Source organism: Myotis nattereri (assembly GCF_964212035.1).
Source record: "Myotis nattereri genome assembly, chromosome: 2".
NCBI lineage: Eukaryota > Metazoa > Chordata > Mammalia > Chiroptera > Vespertilionidae > Myotis > Myotis nattereri.
The window spans coordinates 22,867,231-22,888,167 of record NC_138076.1 but is presented as its reverse complement, the minus strand read 5'-3'; the positions used below and the strand labels follow the sequence as shown (position 1 = coordinate 22,888,167).

General features: G+C 41.6%; 1 protein-coding gene across 1 annotated transcript; it reads right to left on the bottom strand.

Moving 5' to 3' along the window:
* Positions 1-406: 406 nt before the first annotated feature.
* PLPBP (pyridoxal phosphate binding protein) lies at positions 407-12,470 on the bottom strand. The gene is made up of 8 exons (XM_081082971.1): positions 12,244-12,470; positions 8,673-8,780; positions 8,560-8,595; positions 7,932-8,007; positions 5,584-5,718; positions 3,748-3,890; positions 2,740-2,838; positions 407-1,851 (listed from the first exon to the last, which is right to left on the bottom strand). The coding sequence occupies exons 1-8, from the start codon at positions 12,340-12,342 to the stop codon at positions 1,720-1,722; spliced, it is 828 nt and encodes a 275-aa protein (XP_080939097.1). The 5' UTR covers positions 12,343-12,470; the 3' UTR covers positions 407-1,719.
* Positions 12,471-20,937: the final 8,467 nt, after the last annotated feature.

The window sequence follows — 20,937 nt, the reverse complement described above, 5'->3', positions numbered from 1 at the left end:
CGGCGCTGCTAGAGTCAGCCCTATCACTTAGGAAAATTGTATCCTCTTTGGCCTCCATGTCTGTCTGTAAAGAAGGTATGAGGCTGTGAGTCTATTGGAAGGTAATTTGCTGACAGTGGAGCGCCAGTGCTTGCCCAGCATGTTAGCCAATGTCGCCATCTAGAGGCAATTTAAAAGATTCTTGCAGCAAGAGGTAGGTAACCTCTATTTTGTAATTCCTGAAATGCCATTTCATTTTCTTGCCCTTGAAAGTTCAGAAGCCCTCTTTCACCCATGGTGTGGCTGCATCTGTGACCCAAGGGAAACCCTTCTCAAAAGCCAGCTGGTATGATGCCAAGTGACGGGCACAGCTGCATCCTGTCTGTTCCAATGCCCCCCTCCTATTATATTCACTCACTACACCAGATCATAAAAAATAAAGCTTTTAATTGCTTTGTAATTGGCACAGATGGCATAATTCAAACTCACATTTTTATTTAATAGACTCTGAAATATCACATTCTACTGCTGACTGAAACAGTGCAGGGATCATAATGGTGGAAGTTTTACAAAATTACATTCGGCAGCAGCATCCTATTCTGAAAGTTATTTCAAAAAATTAAAGATTGGGGCTTGAATAAATAGGAAAAAACATCTAGGAGATAAACAACCCAGACCAAAGTCATCTGTCATGACTATCTGAGAAGTGTGCTTTCTGGTTTCTTAATATCTTGCTCTCTATTAACAAACAAGAAGAGCTGCAGTTCTGGGTTATCAATATAGTAGGGGGAGGGGGAGGCCTATAAATGTGTCTAGAAAGTGCTCCTCAGGAACAGGAACCTCAAAGTCAGGCTTTGTGGATACTGTCAACATGAACTGGCTTTGACGGAATCTTTCATTTCTGGGGAGCTACACGATTCACCGGTCCTTGATAAGAAATCAACTTAAAGAGAATTATGGTGGATGAGAAATCATATCATTAACTTCTCATCACTGTAGGGCCCAGGGAAAAAACTCAAAGTCCTGTCTCTTCAGGAAGATGATAAAAAGGCTGAAGTCCCATTTCTGTTACCCCTTATACTTTTCAGGGTCAGCACTACAGGGTGACCAATGACACCAATTCTCATCAACAACCACTGGGGTTCGGAGCATTAACTTGAGCCATTTCCTGAAGTTGCTTGTACTGCTATTCCAGAGTAGAGACAAATATTTATTGGGTGGGGTGGAAATGGGGGATAGGGTAAGGTAGGCAAAATCATCTTGCTGCAGAACAGTGACGATGATTACTCAGCGAGGGTCTGTATGAAGTTGGTAATCACAGGGAGTTTTCTATTAAAGTGGATGACAAGTGGGATTTCCTCTGACTCTGGCATCTGTCATTACAGGCATCAGTGACCAAATTTTAAGTTGGGAAAGGCATTCATGGGTTGACTGGTGCTCCTGGGTAGGATTCAATACTGAACTCAATTCCTGGCTATTGATTTGGTATCTGTTCTGCAGAAATGTCAGGATTTCTCAAATCCAATCCAAAGCCATTACACGAAGCAAGCTTCCTACGTCAGACATGGAATACAGACGGTTTCCATCAATACACATGGATCCTCAGTGTACTCTCACCAGGTCACAAGGAGAGCATGGTTGTAAACAGGGGAATATCAAAATGAAGATTTGGGTGAGTGCATAGTTAGTCTTCCTAGACAGGGCCCACGGGCGGCGAGCCACTGCTGGTTGTTCTGTGGCTCAATGTTCCTGCGTCACCTCCACGGGGGCTTTTAGGTCTGCTGCGGACTTGTCCAGGGCAGGTTTCTTTGAGTAATCTCGCTCTCCAAAAATGGTACTTCCTATGCGGACATTCGTAGATCCTACTTCAATCTGTGGGAAAGAAGAGCAAGTATCAAGGGCTGAGTTTAAAATAAGGAACTGCAGCCAATGCTGAAGCAGTGTCTCTCATTCTGTCTTCTGAGGGGCCTCTATGAGGAAGAGTGATAATGCAGCCAAGGAGGACGACCGGCAGTGGTTCTCCTTGGGGCAACATGACCTCGGAGGGGTGTTTGAGAAATGGCTTTCACACGTCCCGCTGTGTGTGGGACACAGCAGCACAGTGAGGAGCTGTCTTGCAGCCCACACACCTTTCTACTGTTCCCTGGTCAGGTGATGAAAAAAACCTCCTTATCGTTGTCTCAGCACAGGATCTAATTCCATTTTACTTATAATAGTAAACACAAAGCATTTTTGTACTGTTTTAATATATACAATTTTCCAGGAATGCAGCTACTGTCTACACAGAGAGAAGTCTATACTTTGACTTCTAGAACTTTATCAAGTTATTTACTGTTCCAGAAAACCAGGTATTTGAGTTGCCAACATAGCACATCTATATCAGTATATTTTTATAGTTGTTGCATTAGTGGTGAATTTATACATAAGATTAAGCATCAGACTTACTGTCATATAGCTATGTACAAACATTTACATAGTGAAATAAATGCCTTTTTAAAAAATAGAGTTTAATTTCTTCTTATTTTCCTTTGGATGCCATGTAGGGAATTATACTGAGTTTAAAATTATGTGTCAGGCTATAATTTCCATACCTTTCATTTAGGAAAAGAAAGGGGTGGGGAATATTAGAATAGTTGAGAATCACTGCTATTGGATGCCCTATTGCTACAATGAGGCATTTCAAAGGTTTCTCCAGCAAAACCTGATGCTTGCTGTGGCCGTCTGACCCTCCCGTCAAATGGTACCCGGAAGGACACTTACTGCATGTTGGAAGTCCACGGACATGCCCATGCTCAGCTCAACCTGGTCAGTAGGAATGTTCAGCTTTTTACACAGCTCCTCCCGGAGGGACAGTAACATCTGACAGAAAGAAGTGTGACACCTATTTTATTCCTGCCTCTCTAAGGTTGACTGAGAGTGGCTGAATCTGAACGTCTCTGACAAAGATTATTTATTTCTCATAGTTTCAAGGCCTGTCAAAATTGCCAGCAGTTACTGAAAGTTTTTTTTTTTTTTTTTTTAGCAGTTTCCTACTTTCAAGGAAACTATTAGTCACTGGAGAAGAATGAAAAAGAGCTCATTTTCTTTCCTTTTTTTTGTTTTGTTAATCTTCACTCAAGGATATTTTTCCATTGATTTTTAGTGAGAGTGGAAGGGAGGGGGAGAGATAGAGAGAAAAGCATTGATGTGAAAGAGACACATCGATTGGTTACCTCCCACATGCACCCTGAAATGGGCCATGCCCTTGACCCGTAATCAAACCCATGACCCTTCAGTCCCTGTGCTGATGCTCTATCCTCTGAGCCAAGCCGACTAGGGCTCATTTTCTCTAAAAACTTTGTTTTAAGCAGTTTCAAACTGAGTTGAGAAAGTTCTATGAGGTTTCGGAAACCTCTTCTATTTTCCTAATGCAGTGGTCGGCAAACTGTGGTTGGCGAGCCACATGAGGCTCTTTGGCCCCTTGAGTATGGCTCTTCCACAAAATACCACCTGCGGGCGCGCATATACAGTGCGATTGAAACTTCGTGGCCCATGCACAGAAGTTGGTATTTTGTGAAAGAGCCACACTCAAGGGGCCAAAGAGCCGCATGTGGCTCACGAGCCGCCGTTTGCCGACCACTGTCCTAATGAAAAGAGTTTGGAAGAGGGTTATAACACCTGATAGACAGCATCTGGGATATCTTTGAAGTTTACTGCAATATAATTAGCCAGCCCTGCAACAGCATTTTGCTGAGATACTTCTTTAGCACAGGAGCAATCCCCCAGTACCTGGAAATCCGGATTTGGTCCTTGACTAAGATCATGCCCAAAGCTTCCTATGGTCATCAGCCCCACGAATTCCAGGCTGGGGCACTTGGCATTTATGTGTTCCACCATGGCTACTGTCTCTGAAGGTAGAAGGCCATGTTTACCTTCACAAAAATAAAAATAAAATAGAAGACCCTTATATCAAAATGTTTTAAGTCGCTAGAGAAAGGGTCCACTTTCATCCCTTGCTTAAAATAGAGGAGGTGATTCGCAGACTAGAGGACTTCTGGAAAGAACTTGTTCTCAAGTCCAAGGGTAACATTTGAGAGCTTCATATAGTTCCCCCTCTGGTCAGATTCTGAATTTCTCAAGGGAAGAACTATAAATTGAACTCTAATTGATCTCAATATCTGAGCTGAGAACAGCTAGGGTACAGGGGAAAAAAAAAACCCCAAATTGCTTTACTTGGGACATCAAGAAGATCCTCATTGCAAAAATGCCAGATTAACCTGAGAATTATTTTTCCAAATCTGGTATTTCTATAGCTTTAGTAATTAATTAGTAAAATTGTAAAAAATTAAAAATAAAGTCTATATGATACAGTTTTGACTGTATGATTTACTAAATTTAACAGAACTTTCTAATTAACAACTAGAGGAGGAATCTGCAGCAAATGATTATTTGTTATGCAGTTATAAGGATACTAATACTGTTTTTCCCTCACTTATCAAATGAAGATGCTAAGAACATTCACTTCAAAATTTAATTAGGGAAAACTATAGTTAATTATCAAGAAATGATGTAATAGATTTGATCTGGAGTCAATTTCATATTTAACTACATTGATAATGTAATATATAACCTAGGTGCATATATATATGTTAAAATGTACTGAATACTTACTTATGTGCCATACACAAGTGGTAAATCCTAAGTGCTTTTCATTTAATACAATAGCTCTAATAAGCAGGTATTCTTACTATCACTGCTCTAAACATGAGGCATAGGGAAGCGCAGTACCTTTCCCAAGGTCATACAAACAGAAGCTGTGAAACTAAGATTTGAACCCAGGTAGGCTGACTCCAGGGCCTATTTGGAAAACAGATGCATATACTGAAGTTCTTCAGGCTAAGATTTGGTTAATACTCATGTTCTGATGGTTGGAAGCAAATGACTGGTCTGTAAACAAATTGCTAACAAGTAAAATGGGTACAGGGTTCTATGCCAACAGCTTTACCTTATTAGCACATTCAATCCTCACAACACCCTCTGAGGCAGGTACTATTATGATTTCACTGCCTGACAAGGAAACTGAGGTCAGGGCGGCTAAGTAACTTATGCAAGATTACAAAGCTAAAGCTGGAAAGTGGCGGAACTCAAACCCAAGATTTGTCTAATTTCAAAGCCCAAGCTCTGTTCGCTGTGCTACACTGTAAACAAAGCCTGGGAAAATATTCACTGCCTGGTGCTCACAGTGATTTTCCTTCTATTTTCTCCTCATGTATCACTAAGTAGTTTATTTTTTAGGACCCAAGAAGAGTAACTTCTCATGTAACTTTGCAATCTCTTTCAGGAGTGATGGTGACTTCTGGGGATTTTCAGGAGATCAAAGTCACAGTCTCCTGGATTCTCCCTGTTTCCCTCCTCCAAAATTAAGACATAACAAATCATAATGTATTAAAGAATACTATGTGGACTGGCTATCCTGCCATCTAGATCCTACATAACACAGCTTACTTAAAGGCCTGTGATTTCTTTCTATAACCTTAGCCATCAGATAAATTAGGCCTGCCATTCTTCCTGGGCGTCAACCACCTTAAGGGAAGAAAAATCTACAATACAGGTCTGGTCACTTACTCTCTTCTCCACTGGTGTTAATCTGGACCATAACCTTTAACCTTTCAGGAGAACCTTTTTTCTGCCACGAACTGTTCACTTTGTCTGCCAACTTCACAGAATCCACTGTTTCCAGCATGAAGAGATTGGGGACAGCTGTAATGAGAAAGAGGCAAGGCAATTCTTCACATACTCTACTGCAGCAAACAACATACAACACATCTTTTGGTTGATGGAAAAATAATTTCCTAGGAAAAGAAAAAGACAGTTAAGTCCCAGTTCTGCTAATAAAACTTATATGAAAGTTTTACTAGATATAAGTTCAAATGTTAACCATTGCTGCCTAATCAGCAAAAGTAAATAAGGGGAGGGAAATCCTGACATAACATAATCATGCAGCATATGTATGCTTATGCTCCAAGAAGCTGATAATTGCAGAGATTCCTAATAGCAGGCTTGGTCTGATTCAATCTCAGTTCAAACTGGAGAGAAACGGGTCAAGGACAATAAAAACAAAACAAAACAAGTGGAAGCCAAAGTACTTCTCTGGCATGATATCACCATGTTCTTAAGCTTTCTGGGTTGGGGCGCTAGAAACAATACCATCAAGACAGTGAAAAGACAACTCATGGAACAGGACAAAATATTTGCAAATCATTTATCTGATAGGGTCTGGTATCTAGAATATATAAAGAACTTCAAAAGAAAATAGCCCAGTTAAAAAATGAACAAAGGCCCGGCTGGTGTGGCTCAGTGGTTGAGCATTGACCTATGAACCAGGAGGTCACAGTTCGATTTCTGGTCAGGGCACATGCCTGGGTTTCAGGTTCGATCTCCAGTTGTGGGGTGATGATTCTCTCTTATCATTGATGTTTCTATTTCTCCCTCCCTCTGAAATCAATAAAAATATGTTTTAAAAAAATGAACAAAGGATTTGAAAAGACTTTTCTCCAAAGAAGATAGACAAATGGCCAATACGCACATGAAAAAATGTTCAACTTCATTAGTCACTAGGGCAGTGATGGCGAACCTTTTGAGCTCGGCGTGTCAGCATTTTGAAAAACCCTAACTTAACTCTGGTGCCGTGTCACATATAAAAATTTTTTGATATTTGCAACCATAGTAAAACAAAGACTTATATTTTTGATATTTATTTTATATATTTCAATGCCATTTAACAAAGAAAAATCAACCAAAAAAATGAGTTCGCGTGTCACCTCTGACATGCGTGTCATAGGTTCGCCATCACTGCACTAGGGAATGTAAATAAAAACCACCCTGAGATACCATTTCACATATTTTTAACTCCCTTTTAACACCTTTGCTGACTTATAACTATAACTCTTTATTGTATTATTTTATTGGCTGCTTTTTAAAAATTTTCTTTATTGATTAAGGTATTACATATGTGTCCTTATCTCCCCATTGCTCCCCCCACCCCCTTATTGACTGCTTTTGAGTCTCACTTATCACAGTCTACCTTTAAGTAATATACTACTTCACAAAGTTTAAGAACCTTATAATAGTGTACTTTTGTTTCTTCCTTTCCATTTTTTACGCTATTGTTGTCATGTATGTTGATTTTACATGTTATAAACCCCACAATACATCATTATTTTTGCTTCTATAGCACATTATAATAAAATATTAGAGAAAAAGAAATAAAATCCATCTTTGAAAAGTTTGATAAAATTGATAAATCTCTAGCCAGACAGACTAGGAAAAAAAAGAGAGAAGACAGATATTACTAATATCAGGGATGAGAGAGTTGACATCACTATAGACTCTACAGATATTAAAAGGATAACAAAGGGAATTACAAACACCCTTATGCCCATAAATTCATTAATTTAATGAAATGGACAAATTCCTTGAAAGACACAAGTATCAATGCTCATCCAAGAAGAAACAGATTATGTGAATAGCCCTATATCTATTAGTGAAATTGAAACTATAGTTAAAAACTTCCCACAAAGTAAACTCAGGTTTCACTGGTAAATTCTACCAATGGTTAAGGAAGAGATAATACTAATCCCACACAAACTCTTCCAAAAGACTTAAGGAAGAAATATTTCCCAATTTATTCTGTGAGGCCAGCATTACCCTTGATATGAAACCCAAATAAAGACATTTCAAGAAAAGAAAACTAGAGATGAATGTCCCTTCTGAATATAGATGCAAAAATTCTAAGCAATAACTAACAAATAAAATGCAACATTATTTTAAAAGGATAATACTTCATGACCAAGTAAAATTTATCCCAAGGAATACAGGATTGATTTAACATTTGGAAATCAATAAATGTATTTCAATATGTTAACAAACTAAAAGAGAAAAACCATATGCTCATATAACGAGTTTTATCTTACCCATCAATTTGTTGACATTTTGTTTTTGCAGATGGCCAATGAAGTGCCATTTAATCTCAGGACATGAAGACAGAATCTGAAGAGAAAAAGGTAACTAAGTTTGATGTGGATTTTACGGAGGCCTAGCTGGCTCAAATACTTTGTACACTCCCTTCTGACCTTTCATGTCTATGCAATAATGCACTACCACCACCTTCAGCTAGGCTCCTAAGGATACTTAGAAAAACATTTAAGGCTTCTGTTTTTTTTTCTCTTCCTTGTTCCTATCAATTCCCTCCATCTTTCAGATATTGCCCATTAAGAATGAACTAATTAAAGCTTTCAAATCTCAAAAGGATTCACCATTACAGCAAACTCCTAAAAATCACCATTTTCAAAAACTTGCAAAGGAGAAAACGACAGTCTTTTAATACAGAAGGAAAATCTGATGGGGGGATAAGGACACATATGTAATACCTTAATCAATAAAGAAATTTTTTAAAAAAGAAAATCTGAGAAATATTTGGGGCTCAAGGTGACTGGACATTTCTACCGCCAACCCAACCTCTTGCTCTAAAACTCAAACACCAACATGGGTCTGAAATGCCAAGATTTAGATACAAACTCAAGAATTCAGATAGCTACTTACTTTTGGATTTGATGCTTTTTCTAGCAGTTCCTGAACCTACAGGGTAGAAAAAGACACGTCAGAAGTGTGGCAAACATGACTCTTCCGAAGGCACTTTGGAAAAGGGCTCTTACATAGTTTTCTCCGAAAGTGCGCTGGCCGTGACTGTAGGCCTCAATCACCATGTCTGCAGGTTTGGTTTTGCTGACGGCTACTAGCCGGGGCTCGATGGCTGGGAGGTCCTGCCAAAAGGGAAAGAGCCAGATAAGTGAATGTTTGGGAATAGTATCCTGATAAGTCCTGTAAGATAGATCCTGTACAACAGATCAGCATACATCTTAACTTGTTTTTGGTAAGCTCCATTTTTCCAGTACTGCAGGGAGATCAGTTCCAAATAATGTTGTTCAAATATCTTTCAAATGCACTGCATCTAAATCTGTTAGCTACTTTAATATTTAGCAAAAGACATTTCTCAGGAAAGCTGGGTAGGTAAATAAAAGTAGTACAGTTCCTAAAATGCAGTCTTTGACCAACTGTTTCAGCATTACCTGGATCCCACTCCAGACCTACTGAATTTGAATCTCTGGGACTGGAGTCTGAGAATCTCCCTTTTAAACAAACTTTCCAGATGATTCTCTTGCACACCAAGGTTGGAGGCTTAAGAATCACTTAATTGCCCTGGCCGGTATGGCTCAGTGGGTTGAGAGTTCCCTGGTTTGATTCCAGTCTGGGTTTCTGGGCTTGACCCCCAGTAGGGGGCATGCAGGAGATGTTTCTCTTTCTCTCCCTCTCTCTAAAAATATTAAAGAAAAAACTTTTTTAATAAAGAAAAAATCACCAGTAATGGAAGGCATCACTCTGACTAGAAAGAAGGCTACTTCTGGTTCCTGAAACCACCAAATTAACAGTTTTGGAAACTCATTCTGGTCATGGTATAATTATTAACATTGATCCCATTCACTTTCAAAAGTGGCCTGCTTACAATAACTATATACTCTCTTGTTCAGTTTAATCAAGAACCAGTGGCAGACCTGAGGCAGGGAAGCACAAAAAACTCTGGACTCAGGATTAGACCTCTCCGACCCCCTTCTCATGGCCGTTACATAAAGAAGCCAGGCTTCTCCAAATTCTACTGGAACAAAATCCACACAGAAGCAATAAGAGATTCACCTCTCCTTACATAGTTCAGTTTTCATGTACCCCATCACCCTTTTGCGATTTTTACAGAATCACAGTATTCTCAAAGGGCCTGAGAAGTCAGGTCAATTACAAAGAGTTTCTTCTTCTGAGGGTGCATTAACAAAAGCCTTTTATAACATCATGCCATAACTCTCAGGATTATGTTGATGAACTGAAGGTTTCCAAACAGAAAGGTGAAACAAGCAGCAAGTCTGCCTGAGAGCTATGCTGGGAAAACCTCCAAATGTGATGTTTATTAGGGAAATCCCTAGTTTATCCTGGAGAATCGCTGAGAATCATAGAACATTTACTCTGGGAGTGAGCTCAGAGCAATCAGAGTTCATTCCCTTGCCTGTGCGGATGAGGAAACTCCGGACCAGAGTAGCTAAATGACTTGTGGAAGGTACTATCTAACTAGTGGCCAAGGAATGGCTATACTAATACAGGTCTTCTGTCTCTAGGCCAGCATTCGTTTTTTATTTTTATTTTTTTTTAAATATATTTTATTAATTTTTTACAGAGAGGAAGGGAGAGAGATAGAGAGCTAGAAACATCGATGAGAGAGAAACATCGATCAGCTGCCTCCTGCACATCTCCTACTGGGGATATGCCCGCAACCCAGGTACATGCCCCTGACCGGAATCGAACCTGGGACCCTTCCGTCCGCAGGCCGACGCTCTATCCACTGAGCCAAACCGGTTTCGGCAATTTTTATTTTTCAATTATGGTTTACTTTCAATATTATTTTGTATTGGTTTAAGGTGTACAGTATAGTGATTAGGCAATCATATACTTTACAAAGTGTTCCCCTCGATATTTCCAGTCCCCACCTGGTACCATACATAGTTATTGAAATACTAGAGGCCCGGTGCATGAAATTTGTGCACGGGAGGGGGGGGGCGTCCCTCAGTCTGGCCTGTACCCTCTCCATCTAGGACCCCTCAGACATCCCTCTCACAATCCAGGACCTCTGGCTCCTAATCACTCACCTGCCTGCCTGATTGTCCCTAACCTCCCTCCCCTGCCAGCATGATCGCCCCTAACTGCCCTCCACTGCTGGCCTGATCACTCCTAACCGCCTCTGCCTCAGCCCCCGCTCTGTGGCTCTGTCTGGAAGGAGGACTGGATGACTAGAAGATATCCAGTCGACCAGGTCTAATTAGCATAGTACCCTTTTATTAGTATAGATTGTTGACTATTTTTCCCTATGCTGTACTTTTTACATCCCCCTGACTATTTTGTCACTACCAATTTGTACTTTTTTTTAAAAAAAGTATATTTCTATTGATTTCAGAGATGAAGGGAGAGGAAGGGAGAGATAGAAACATCAATGATGAGAGGGAATCATTGATTGGCTGCCTTCTGCCTGTTGGTCGAAGCCCACAACCGAGGCATGCGCCCTTGACAGGAATTGAACCTGGGACCCTTCAGTCTGCAGGCCAACACCCTATCCACTAAGCCAAACCAGCAAGGGCCCAATTTGTACTTCTTAATCCCTTCACTTCTTTCACCCATTCCCCCAACTGTCCTTCCCTCTGGCAACCACCAATCCACTCTTTGTGTCTATGAGTTCCAGGCCAGCATTCTGAGTTATTCTTTTTAAAAAATATATTTTTATTGATTTTAGAGAGGAAGGAAGAGGGAGAGAGAGATAGAAACATCAATGATGAGAGAATCATTGATGGGCTGCCTCCTGCACGTCCCTCACTAGGGATCGAGCCTGCAACCCAGGCATGTGCCCTCGACCAGAATCGAACTCGGCACCCTTCAATCCGCAGGTCAACAGCTCTACTCACTGAGCCAAACCGGCCAGGGCGGCATTCTGAGCTCTGACACCATAAGTACTGAGGAGAAGAGAAGCCTGTGACCCCTCTGTTGAGGTGCGTCTCACTCCACACCATCCGAGGGGGGCAGATATTGACTGACCCTTGGTCTAATGAAATTGCAGGAGAAGACAAAAAATATATATGGGAAAAAAAAAAGTCTCCCCTGAAGGGGATCAGATGTCAGCCCGCTCCCGCCGCAAACGCGCAAGTGCAGCTCGGCCAGGCCAATCGACCGGCTCCGTCGCCCACTGACGTTTGCTGAGCATCGACTAGCTGTCAGGCGCTGCCACACACGTGATCGCAGGCGGATCTGGCCCCCTCCGGGTGCTCCGGTAGGAGACGTCTTTTCTTGCCGCTCCTGGGCACAGGCCTGACCCTTCTCCCGTCCGCTAAGGTTGTTGATTCCCACACGAAGCGGGATGGGCAAAAGCCGCGATGCCCGGGGACCGGTCATTCTCCCGGGATGGCGGACACCTCCCGTCCCAACTAAGCCAACCTCCAGGAAACCTGCCAGTCTCATCTCGAGGCCACCGAGGGAGCCAGCCCTTCGCTAGCTTTTGGGGGCTTTACCGCCCGTGCCAAGGCCCAGGCGGCGGACCGGCCCCGCCCCTCCGGGAGAGCCCTCCGCGTCACCGTGACGACCTACTCCCACGCAGGTGTCCCCCTCCTCACAGCGGCCGCCCACTGTCCCCTTCCTCACCCGCGGCCGCCGCGCCACCGCCTGCTGCACGCGCTCGTTCACTGTCCGCAGAGCAAAAGCGACTCCCAGCTCCGCCGACATGCTGCCAGCTCTCCACATCCCACGGGACGAACGTCGAGACCGAGACCCCGGCACCCCGGGGCTGAGGACACCTTCCGGTCCAGCCCCACTTACGTCTCTGGATGGCCCAATCAGCGCTCACATCCGAATCGTCTCACCCAATGGACACTGAGCGCCGCGGGGGCGGGGCGGGGGCGGTGCAGCGGAGGCCCCGCCCCTCAGCGACGGCCATCTTGGGGAGGTCGCCATGGTCACCTGGGCGCTGGGCCTTCCTGGCGTCGTGCCAGTGCTGCCGGAGAACCTTCAAAGACGTGTCGCCTGGTCCGCTGCTGCCCCCGCCCTAGCGGGACCCTCTGGAAGCAAAATAGGCGGCCTGCTCCCTTTCAAAATGCCTCTCATTCCCCATCCCCGCCGTGGGAAGAGCTGTGACCCAGGATTTCCGTGCGCAGGGACCAGGATGAGAAGCAGCGAAGGCGGGGGACCTCGCTTTTGTGTCTCAGACATTCTTGTGAGGAACCGCGAAGAGATGTACAAGGCTCGGCAAGCTTCAGTGTATGGTTCGTTTCCGCTTGTCATCCTTTAGACCAGGGCTGTGCAAGACCGATGGGAGCCACATAGGAAATTAAAAAATGCCACCGAATAGGCACCTACAAAGTAAAAGCCTAATGATACATTGTATTTAACGCAATATAGCCAAAATAAGGTTTCAACATGTAACCGAGAGAGAAACTTCAAGTGAGATATTGCAGTTTCTTCTTATCGTATTTAGCTTCCAAAGTCCGGTGTAGCTTGGACCTGCAGCCGGCCTCGCTTGGGGCTGAAGCCACCTGCAGCCAGTGCTACCTTGTCAGCCCCTTTGTGCAGCTCCGGGCAACGTGATGATGGGAAACGGGATGAGGAGCTAGACGACAGGGACTAAACCAACCAGGTAAAACACGAACCTGACAGATGGTGAAGTGTAGGCGCTGTGGGCAAGTAGAAGGAGATCACGTTTGTTAAGGAGAGCACTTTGGGCCTTCCCGTTGACTCTCCAACATTAACGCAACTTAAAGAAGTGGATGATGTTCTGTTGGAGAAAGGGCTCAGGTTGATTCTGCAGGTTGCCTAGAGGTGACTGGAAAAGTAAGGGCAGTATTCTTCCTTTCTTCTCTCATCCTCTTCCCAGACCTCAGGGACGGAAATGGAATTTCACACGTTGGGTCCTTGCCCTCAAGGACTTCCTTTGGGGAAGTCTCCATTTACCAGGCACACGTAGCTAGGATTGTCAAGGACGTTAGGAGACGTACGTTAGGAGACGTTGTTTTCAAATGTTTCTGGACTTAATTTCTATTCCTGCCAAAGTGATAAAAATTTAAAAATGAGCCCTAGCTGGTTTGGTTCAGTGGATAGAGCGTGGACTGCGGACTAAAGGGCCCCAGGTTCGATTCCGGTCAAGGGCACATTCCAGCGTTGTGGGATCAGTCCCCACTGTGGGGTGTGCAGGAGGCAGCTGATTAATGATTCTCTCTCATCATTGATGTTTCTATCTCTCTCTCCCTCTTCCTTCCTCTCTGAAATCAATAAAAATATATTTAAAAATTTTATAAAATGACAAGAATAGCCCTTCATGGTGTGAATATAATAGAAGTTTGCTATAGATAGGGTGCTAGCCAGCCATCAGTGGTGGGAGGAACAAGGGGATTACGGTGATGGGAATCAGTGAAGGAATGTGTAGAGCAAGGATTGGGTGAGCATGAAACGCTTAAAGTGATATGCTATTTGGAAAATATTGAAAAATAACACAGGTCAGGTCTCTTCTTTGAATTACAAGATCAACTCCCCGACCCTAGCCATCATGGCATATATGTGTGTAGCTCCCAAAAAGCCATCAGGAAAGTGATTTAAACTTTCAAGCCAATAAGGGCAGTGGTCGCAAGATTGGGTAGAGGTGGCATAGGAGTGGCACAAGTTGAATCTTGGTTTTGTCACTGAACTGTGATCTTGGATAAGTTACTGAAATTCTCAGTCTTTCATTCATAAAATAGAGTCAATATTCCCTTCAGAGTTCCAGTAAGAATCAATCAAGAGAACATGTTACAGCCCTGGCTGGTGTGGCTCGGTTGTGTGTCGTCCTATGCACCAAAAGGTTGCTCCTTCGATTCTTGGTCAAGGCACATGCCCGGGTTGTGGGCTTGATCCCTGGTGTGGGCTGTGCAGGAGGCAGCTGATCAATGTCTCTCTCTCTCTCTCTCTCTCTCTCTCTCTCTCTCTCTCTCTCTCTCTCTCTCTCTCTCTCCCTTTCCTCTTCCTCTCAAAATAAATTTTAAAAAATCTTAAAAAAAAGGTAATGTGTTACTCACTTAGAAGACTGCTTCCCCCAAATCAGGTGCAAATGTTCAATGAGTGTGAGTCTGCCCACCCCTGCTTATCCATTCAGTCAATATTTATTGAGGCATTTCTCTGTAAAAGGTACCTTGGGGGAGACCAAGTTGAGTAAGACTGGCTTTACTATGGATTCGTTTCTAATATGCTTTTTATCTTTAACACTCTATGACCTTATGAAAATGGAAGTAAGGACAAAAAGATCATGGTGACTCCAGTTCATTATCACTTCACATTTTTCAATTTTTTTACTCCTTTTTAAACTTTTATCCATTTATGGATTTTAGAGAGGGAGGTAGGTAGGTAGGTAGGTAGGGAAATATTGAGAGAGATTTGTTGTTCCACTTATTTATGCATTCATTGGTTGATTCTTGTATGTGTCCTGACTGGAGATAGAATCCGAAATCTTGGGGTATTGGGTAAAAATTTCTTTGTTAGCTGTGCTTTTGAATCAACTTTATTCCACCTTTTTCTTCTTACTATTTTACTTTCTTCTCTTCCTCTTCCTGGAACGTCAACCATCTAGTTTAACATTTCATCCTTCCCTATGACCTAATCTTTGAAAAATGCAGGTCCAAAAATCACTTTATCACTAGTTAACTGTCTTTAAATTTCTTCAATAGTTTGCAAGGACAAAGGGGAAAAGAGAAAGATTAAAAAGCCAAATACCCAGAGGAATAGATTTCATAGACAATCTAAAACCTAGTATACTTATTCACCATAAATGCCATCAAGCTTTTAAAACATTTACCCCTGTAGTGTAAGGCCACGAATTATGAGAAAAACCTTTTTGGATTTTAAGATTGTTTCCTCTGAGCTTACTGTCTTTTGGGGGGATAAAAAAAGATAAAATAGAAAATTACTGTTGCCTGGTTACTTGGCTCTGAAGAAAAATGGAGAAATAATGCTCCTGTCCCAGTTTAAATGAATTCAGGTAGAGTAGCCATGACAGCAACCCCTCAGCAAACATGGTCACATCTGGCTTTTGAAATGTCAATGTAGATTCTCCAACCCTAGAGTTGGGGAGTACCTTTAGAGATCATTGTCTTTCATATAGATAGACTGACATTTAAACCATAGAATCTCCCCAATTTCTGAAGACCATCAGAGAAAAAAAAAAGTTATCCATGCTTATCCCTGTATTTATTTTCTATTTGCAGAAAGCTACTTCTTCCCATTTCAATTTTTAGCCAGACTTAAGAAGTAAAATCTTAAAAAACACTGTATTCTGCAAGCCAATTTCCTTCTCTGGTCTTTGAAGAGTCAGAGATTACCTAGCCAACCATTATGCAACTTTTATAAACATAAGGCTGCTAAATTTCCCTTCTGCCTCTCTTGGGGTCAACCCATGAGTTATATCTTTTAACTACATTTTTCTTTTCATTTTAACATTTTGTTTTCTCTCTAGCCTTTTCAAATATTTTCCTAATTAGAGCCTGGAATTCAGCAATTCTCTCAATAGGGCCATACCAGATTGTTTCCTACATGTTACATAGGTAGAAGTATGTATTCTCAATACTGTGTTTGTTGCATTGCGGTGGTTTCCTTCTCCTCGATGTGCTATCCTGCTTGTAATCTTATTCTGTTATCACATATGATTTTCCATTTAGTGGTACCTACTTAATACTTTTAGCTTGTTTTTTCCAGATGACTGAAAATAAGTATTTTTGAACAGATATACACACTAGACACAGTGCTAACCCATTTAAGTTCATTATTTCATTTAATTAATTCAACCCATTATATAGATGAAGAAACAGGCCCAGACAGGTTAAGGAATTTATTCAAAACCTTATTCCCCAGAAGCGGTAGAGTTGGGATTTGAGTCTTGGCAGTCTAATTCCAGTATCTACATTCTTAACTTACCCCTTCTATTGTAAGTTCATATAACAGGTATAATAGGCTTCCAAACCAATAAAGTTTGGGAGCGCCATTAAAAAACCTGAGAGAGCCTGGGCTGGGGTTGTCAGATTTAGCAAATAAAAAGACAGCTTCTCAGTTTAATGTGAATTTTATGTAAACAATGGATAACTTTTTAGTATAAGTATGTCTCATGCAATATTTTGGAGATACTTATGCTAAAAATTATTCATTGTTCATATGAAATTCATGTTTAACTGGGCATTCTGTATTTGGCAACCCTAGGCTGAGCATCTTTTCAGAGTAGAGAATGGGACTTTTTCACTGAATTGATATTACAATGAATTATGGGGCAATTAAAAATGTCTCTGCCCTTTGGAGCAGAATTGCAGTGGTGTATGGATTCTTTAAAATTATAAATCTCTATAGTACCTAACAAGAATTATACAATGTTCACAAATTAGTTGTTTATTGTTTCTACATTGATAATGGGGATATATATTCATATGAATATCTTTTTAGGACAATCTTGTGCTCAACTCACTAGGCAGGGATATTTTATTTCTTTATATCATCTATCCTAATATTAGCTATTGCTAAATTTCTCTTTAATAAAAAATACAAATACTCATTTTATTTAGCAAGACTAAAAATAAAACTAAGATATAAGTTCACATCTTTGGTGTTGTCCAAAACAATCCCTCCAGCTGTCAACCCAAGGCAATTAATCCAGCATATCATTTATTTATAGAGGAATTACTATAACAAGAATAATTTTTCAGTTACAAAGGGAGTCATTAAGCCCTCAGGGCTCTTTGAAACTAGATTTAGTTTGATTATTTAATCACCTGCTTACATAAAAGGAGAAATGAAAGTAATGAAGATCCTTACCCTGGCCAGTGTAGTTCAGTCGGTTGGAGCGTCATCTGGTACACCAAAAGGTGGTAGGTTTGATTCCCAGTCAGGCACATACCCAGGTTGCAGGTTCCATCTCAGGTTGGGGTGTGGGAGGCAGCTGATCAGTTTCTCTTTCACATTGATGTTTTTTCTCTCTCAAAATCAATTATATATATAAAAGGCTAATATGCTAAGTGTCCATCCAACCGGTAGCTATGACATGTACTGACCACCAGAGGGCAGATGCTCAACGCAGGAGCTGCCAAGCTGTGGTGACTTGGCAGTGGTGGTTCTTGGGTGACGCACCCCAAAACCAGAGAGGAGAGAGCCCGATTCCTTGCAGGGCCGCACGATTCTACCTTCAGCCATGGGTTATGTTGTTGCTGGGGCACTGTCGTCTCTGAATCTGGCTTACTGTACACTTGCGTTTGTGTTCCACACCCTGTACAACAGCAACTTTGCAGAGTGCTCTCTTGCACTCCAGGACCCCTAGGGGGATGTTGGAGAGCCAGTTTGGGCCCGATTCCCACAGGCCAGGCCAAGGGACCGCACCTGCCGGAGGGACCCTGGTCACTCTGCAGATGCTCTTCAAGCCAAGGCGCCACCCCAGGTGTGGCCGGCCATGGAGGGACCATGGGAGGTTGGCTCCAGGGTGTGTCCGGCCCTTCTCACCCAGTCCAGCCCCACTGGCCACCTTCTAATTTTCTTTCAATGTGCATGAATCCGTGCACTGGGTCACTAGTAATAATAAAAAGGAATGAAAATACAAACACAAAATGATTGGCTATTACCACTTTTATAAGAAAACAATAAAAACAGTGGCTAGATTCCTACCGAATGGAATGAAAGGAATAGTGGTTAAGTTCATAGACACATAATAGTTGCTACCCAAAATACAGATGGTCCCCTACTTATTTTTTTACTTGATGATGGTGCCAAAGTGATACACATAATAAATTTCACAAGATATTCAATACTTTTATAGAATAGGTTTTGTGTTAGATGACTTTGCCCAACTGTAGGCTGTCAGTGGTTCTGAGCATGTTTAAGGTAGGCAAGGCTAAGCTATAATTATCAGTAGGTTAGGTGTATAAATATATTTTCAACTTAATGATATTTAAGTTGAGCATCTGTAGGTTTTATCCTCAAACATAGATAAGTCAGTATTTATGATGATCTTACTTCCACTATTTACTCTCTCTAAGTGATAAACTTATCAGTGTTGAAAGATAGACCCATAGAAATTGCAATAGAGCATTTATAAAACATGTTTTTTTTTGGATTAATATACAGTAAGTACATTAGTTATTGCTAAATTTCACTTTAATAAAAAATTAAATACAAAGATTCATTTTATTTAGCAAGACTGAAAATAAAACTAAGACATAAGTTCACACCTTTGGTGTTGTCCAAAACAATTCCTCTAGCTATCAACCCAAGGCAATTAACACAGCATATCATTCATTTTAGAGTCATTACTATAACAAGAATCTAATATTAGAATAGGTGATATAAACAAGAGTTAAGTTCCTATGGCATCTCATCAATGTTATAACAAAACTACTCAGAATGAAACGATGTTGAGGACCTGCTGTATTACAAAAATTCAGTGATTTTTTTTCTTCCTCAACTTAATATGATTATAGATACCTCCAAATTTATTTTATTTTAGTCATATAAAAGTTATTAACAAACTCTTGCTTCCTTGCAAACATTCTGTCCTTATATAAAAATTGATTTAAAACAGTGCTGAATATGAATCACTTCTGCAAAGTTTAATGAGAAACATTCAACCAAGGTGACTTTTCCTTGGAAAATCCTACAACAACTGAATTTTATAAACAGTTACTTATTTTGATAGAAGTTCCATTTATAAATAGCAGCCACGACTTCACTGCCTACAAAATTGCAGGCGATCACATTTTATGTATTTAGAATTCAAATGTTAAGATCAGATTTTCTAGTAAGTGTTAAAGAAAGTCACACTGACAGACATGGTTGTCCCATGCTAAGGAAAGAGCTGACTCCCATGATTGTACTATTCAGGCAGGTACAGACAGTCACTGGATTTAAACTAGTGGGTACTACATTTATATATATACTTTAAAGAGGAAGTGACATTAACTTTGAAGGAGCAGGGGCTGGTCTTTATTGGTGCTCTTCTGTGGTCATAGAGTATGTAGTGCAAGGGACAACACTAACATCACAGGATTTTAGTATTAGAGAGGCTTCCAACATAAAGAACCTGAGCAAACGTGCTATTCCGAGAGACTGAGATACTTTTGCTCCTCATCTAGTTGTAATGAAGTAGGGTTTTCTGTGACCTAGGTAGCAAGTCTCAGAGTAGAGGGAGCAGACAAATATGTAAATCAGGGATTCTGGAGGTAATATGCTGCTCCTAACAAGTGATTAATGGCATTGAAATGTGAGTAGGGGGGTGTATATGTTAACAATGATACCCTATGTTGGTCTTGGGAGACTGCCGGCTTTCTGCGAAGACTTCTGAGCACATTCAAATCCATCATCTCAGGAACATTTGGCTGCCTGCACAAAGTGTGGTCAGGACCAGTGGTGTGAGAATTCTAGTCTCCAAAAGTAGAAAAGAGAAGGGCAACATCTGACACTTGGTTTCTTCCTAGGCAGGCTGAATGTTCCCCAAACTTGCTACTTAGAAGCAAACTGGCATGAGTTCTGGGGCCATTTGATAAACTAGAAGTCTGGGTGTGGGACCAAAAAAGAAGCGGGGCGGGGGGGGGGGGGGGGGGCGGATTTGAGCCAGAAAGTAGCATTTATAGTTTCACTGAAGGGAAAAGGGGTATAGTGGGAGTATTTTTTTTTTTTGGGGGGGGGGGGTGGTAGCTAATAACAAGGTCATGGAGAATAGCAACATGCTTGCAAGTTAACTCCCGACAGCTGCCCTCAGTAATTTGGTATACAACTTTTGGGCTGTCTAGGCTGGGCCCCCCTCCCCCAATGCCCAATTCCAATTCCAAGATGTAGGAAAACCTTCCTTTCATGTTTGCTCTCCCCCATTTCAAATCTTCCAGAGTGACTCAAACTTTTCCTAATTAGTAATGAAAAAGAAAACATTTGAACAGATTTGGATGCAGCCCTTGCTACCCCGGTAGTTGGGCATGAACTCTGACTTGCACCCACACAGCTGCCTATAGAAATTGAACATTTAATTGATCCCCGTGTGGCTGCCTAGAGCCCTGAATTTAAAAACACGTGCTGTCACTACACCGGATAAACTCCCAGCACAAGCCATATACATGAAAATTAGGAACCCTTTTGGATGGCCCTGCTTTCTCTTTCAAAGGAGCTCTTCAATTTTGACTCTCTACAACAATAAAAAGACACGTGATCTCGCCCTGGCTGGGTGGTCAGTTGGTTGAGCATTGTCCCGTGCATCAAAAGGCTGCCAGTTCGATCCCCAGTCAGAACACATATAGGAGGCAACCAATCCATGTTTCTTTCTCTCTCAAATCAATGAAAACAACAACACATATCCTTGGA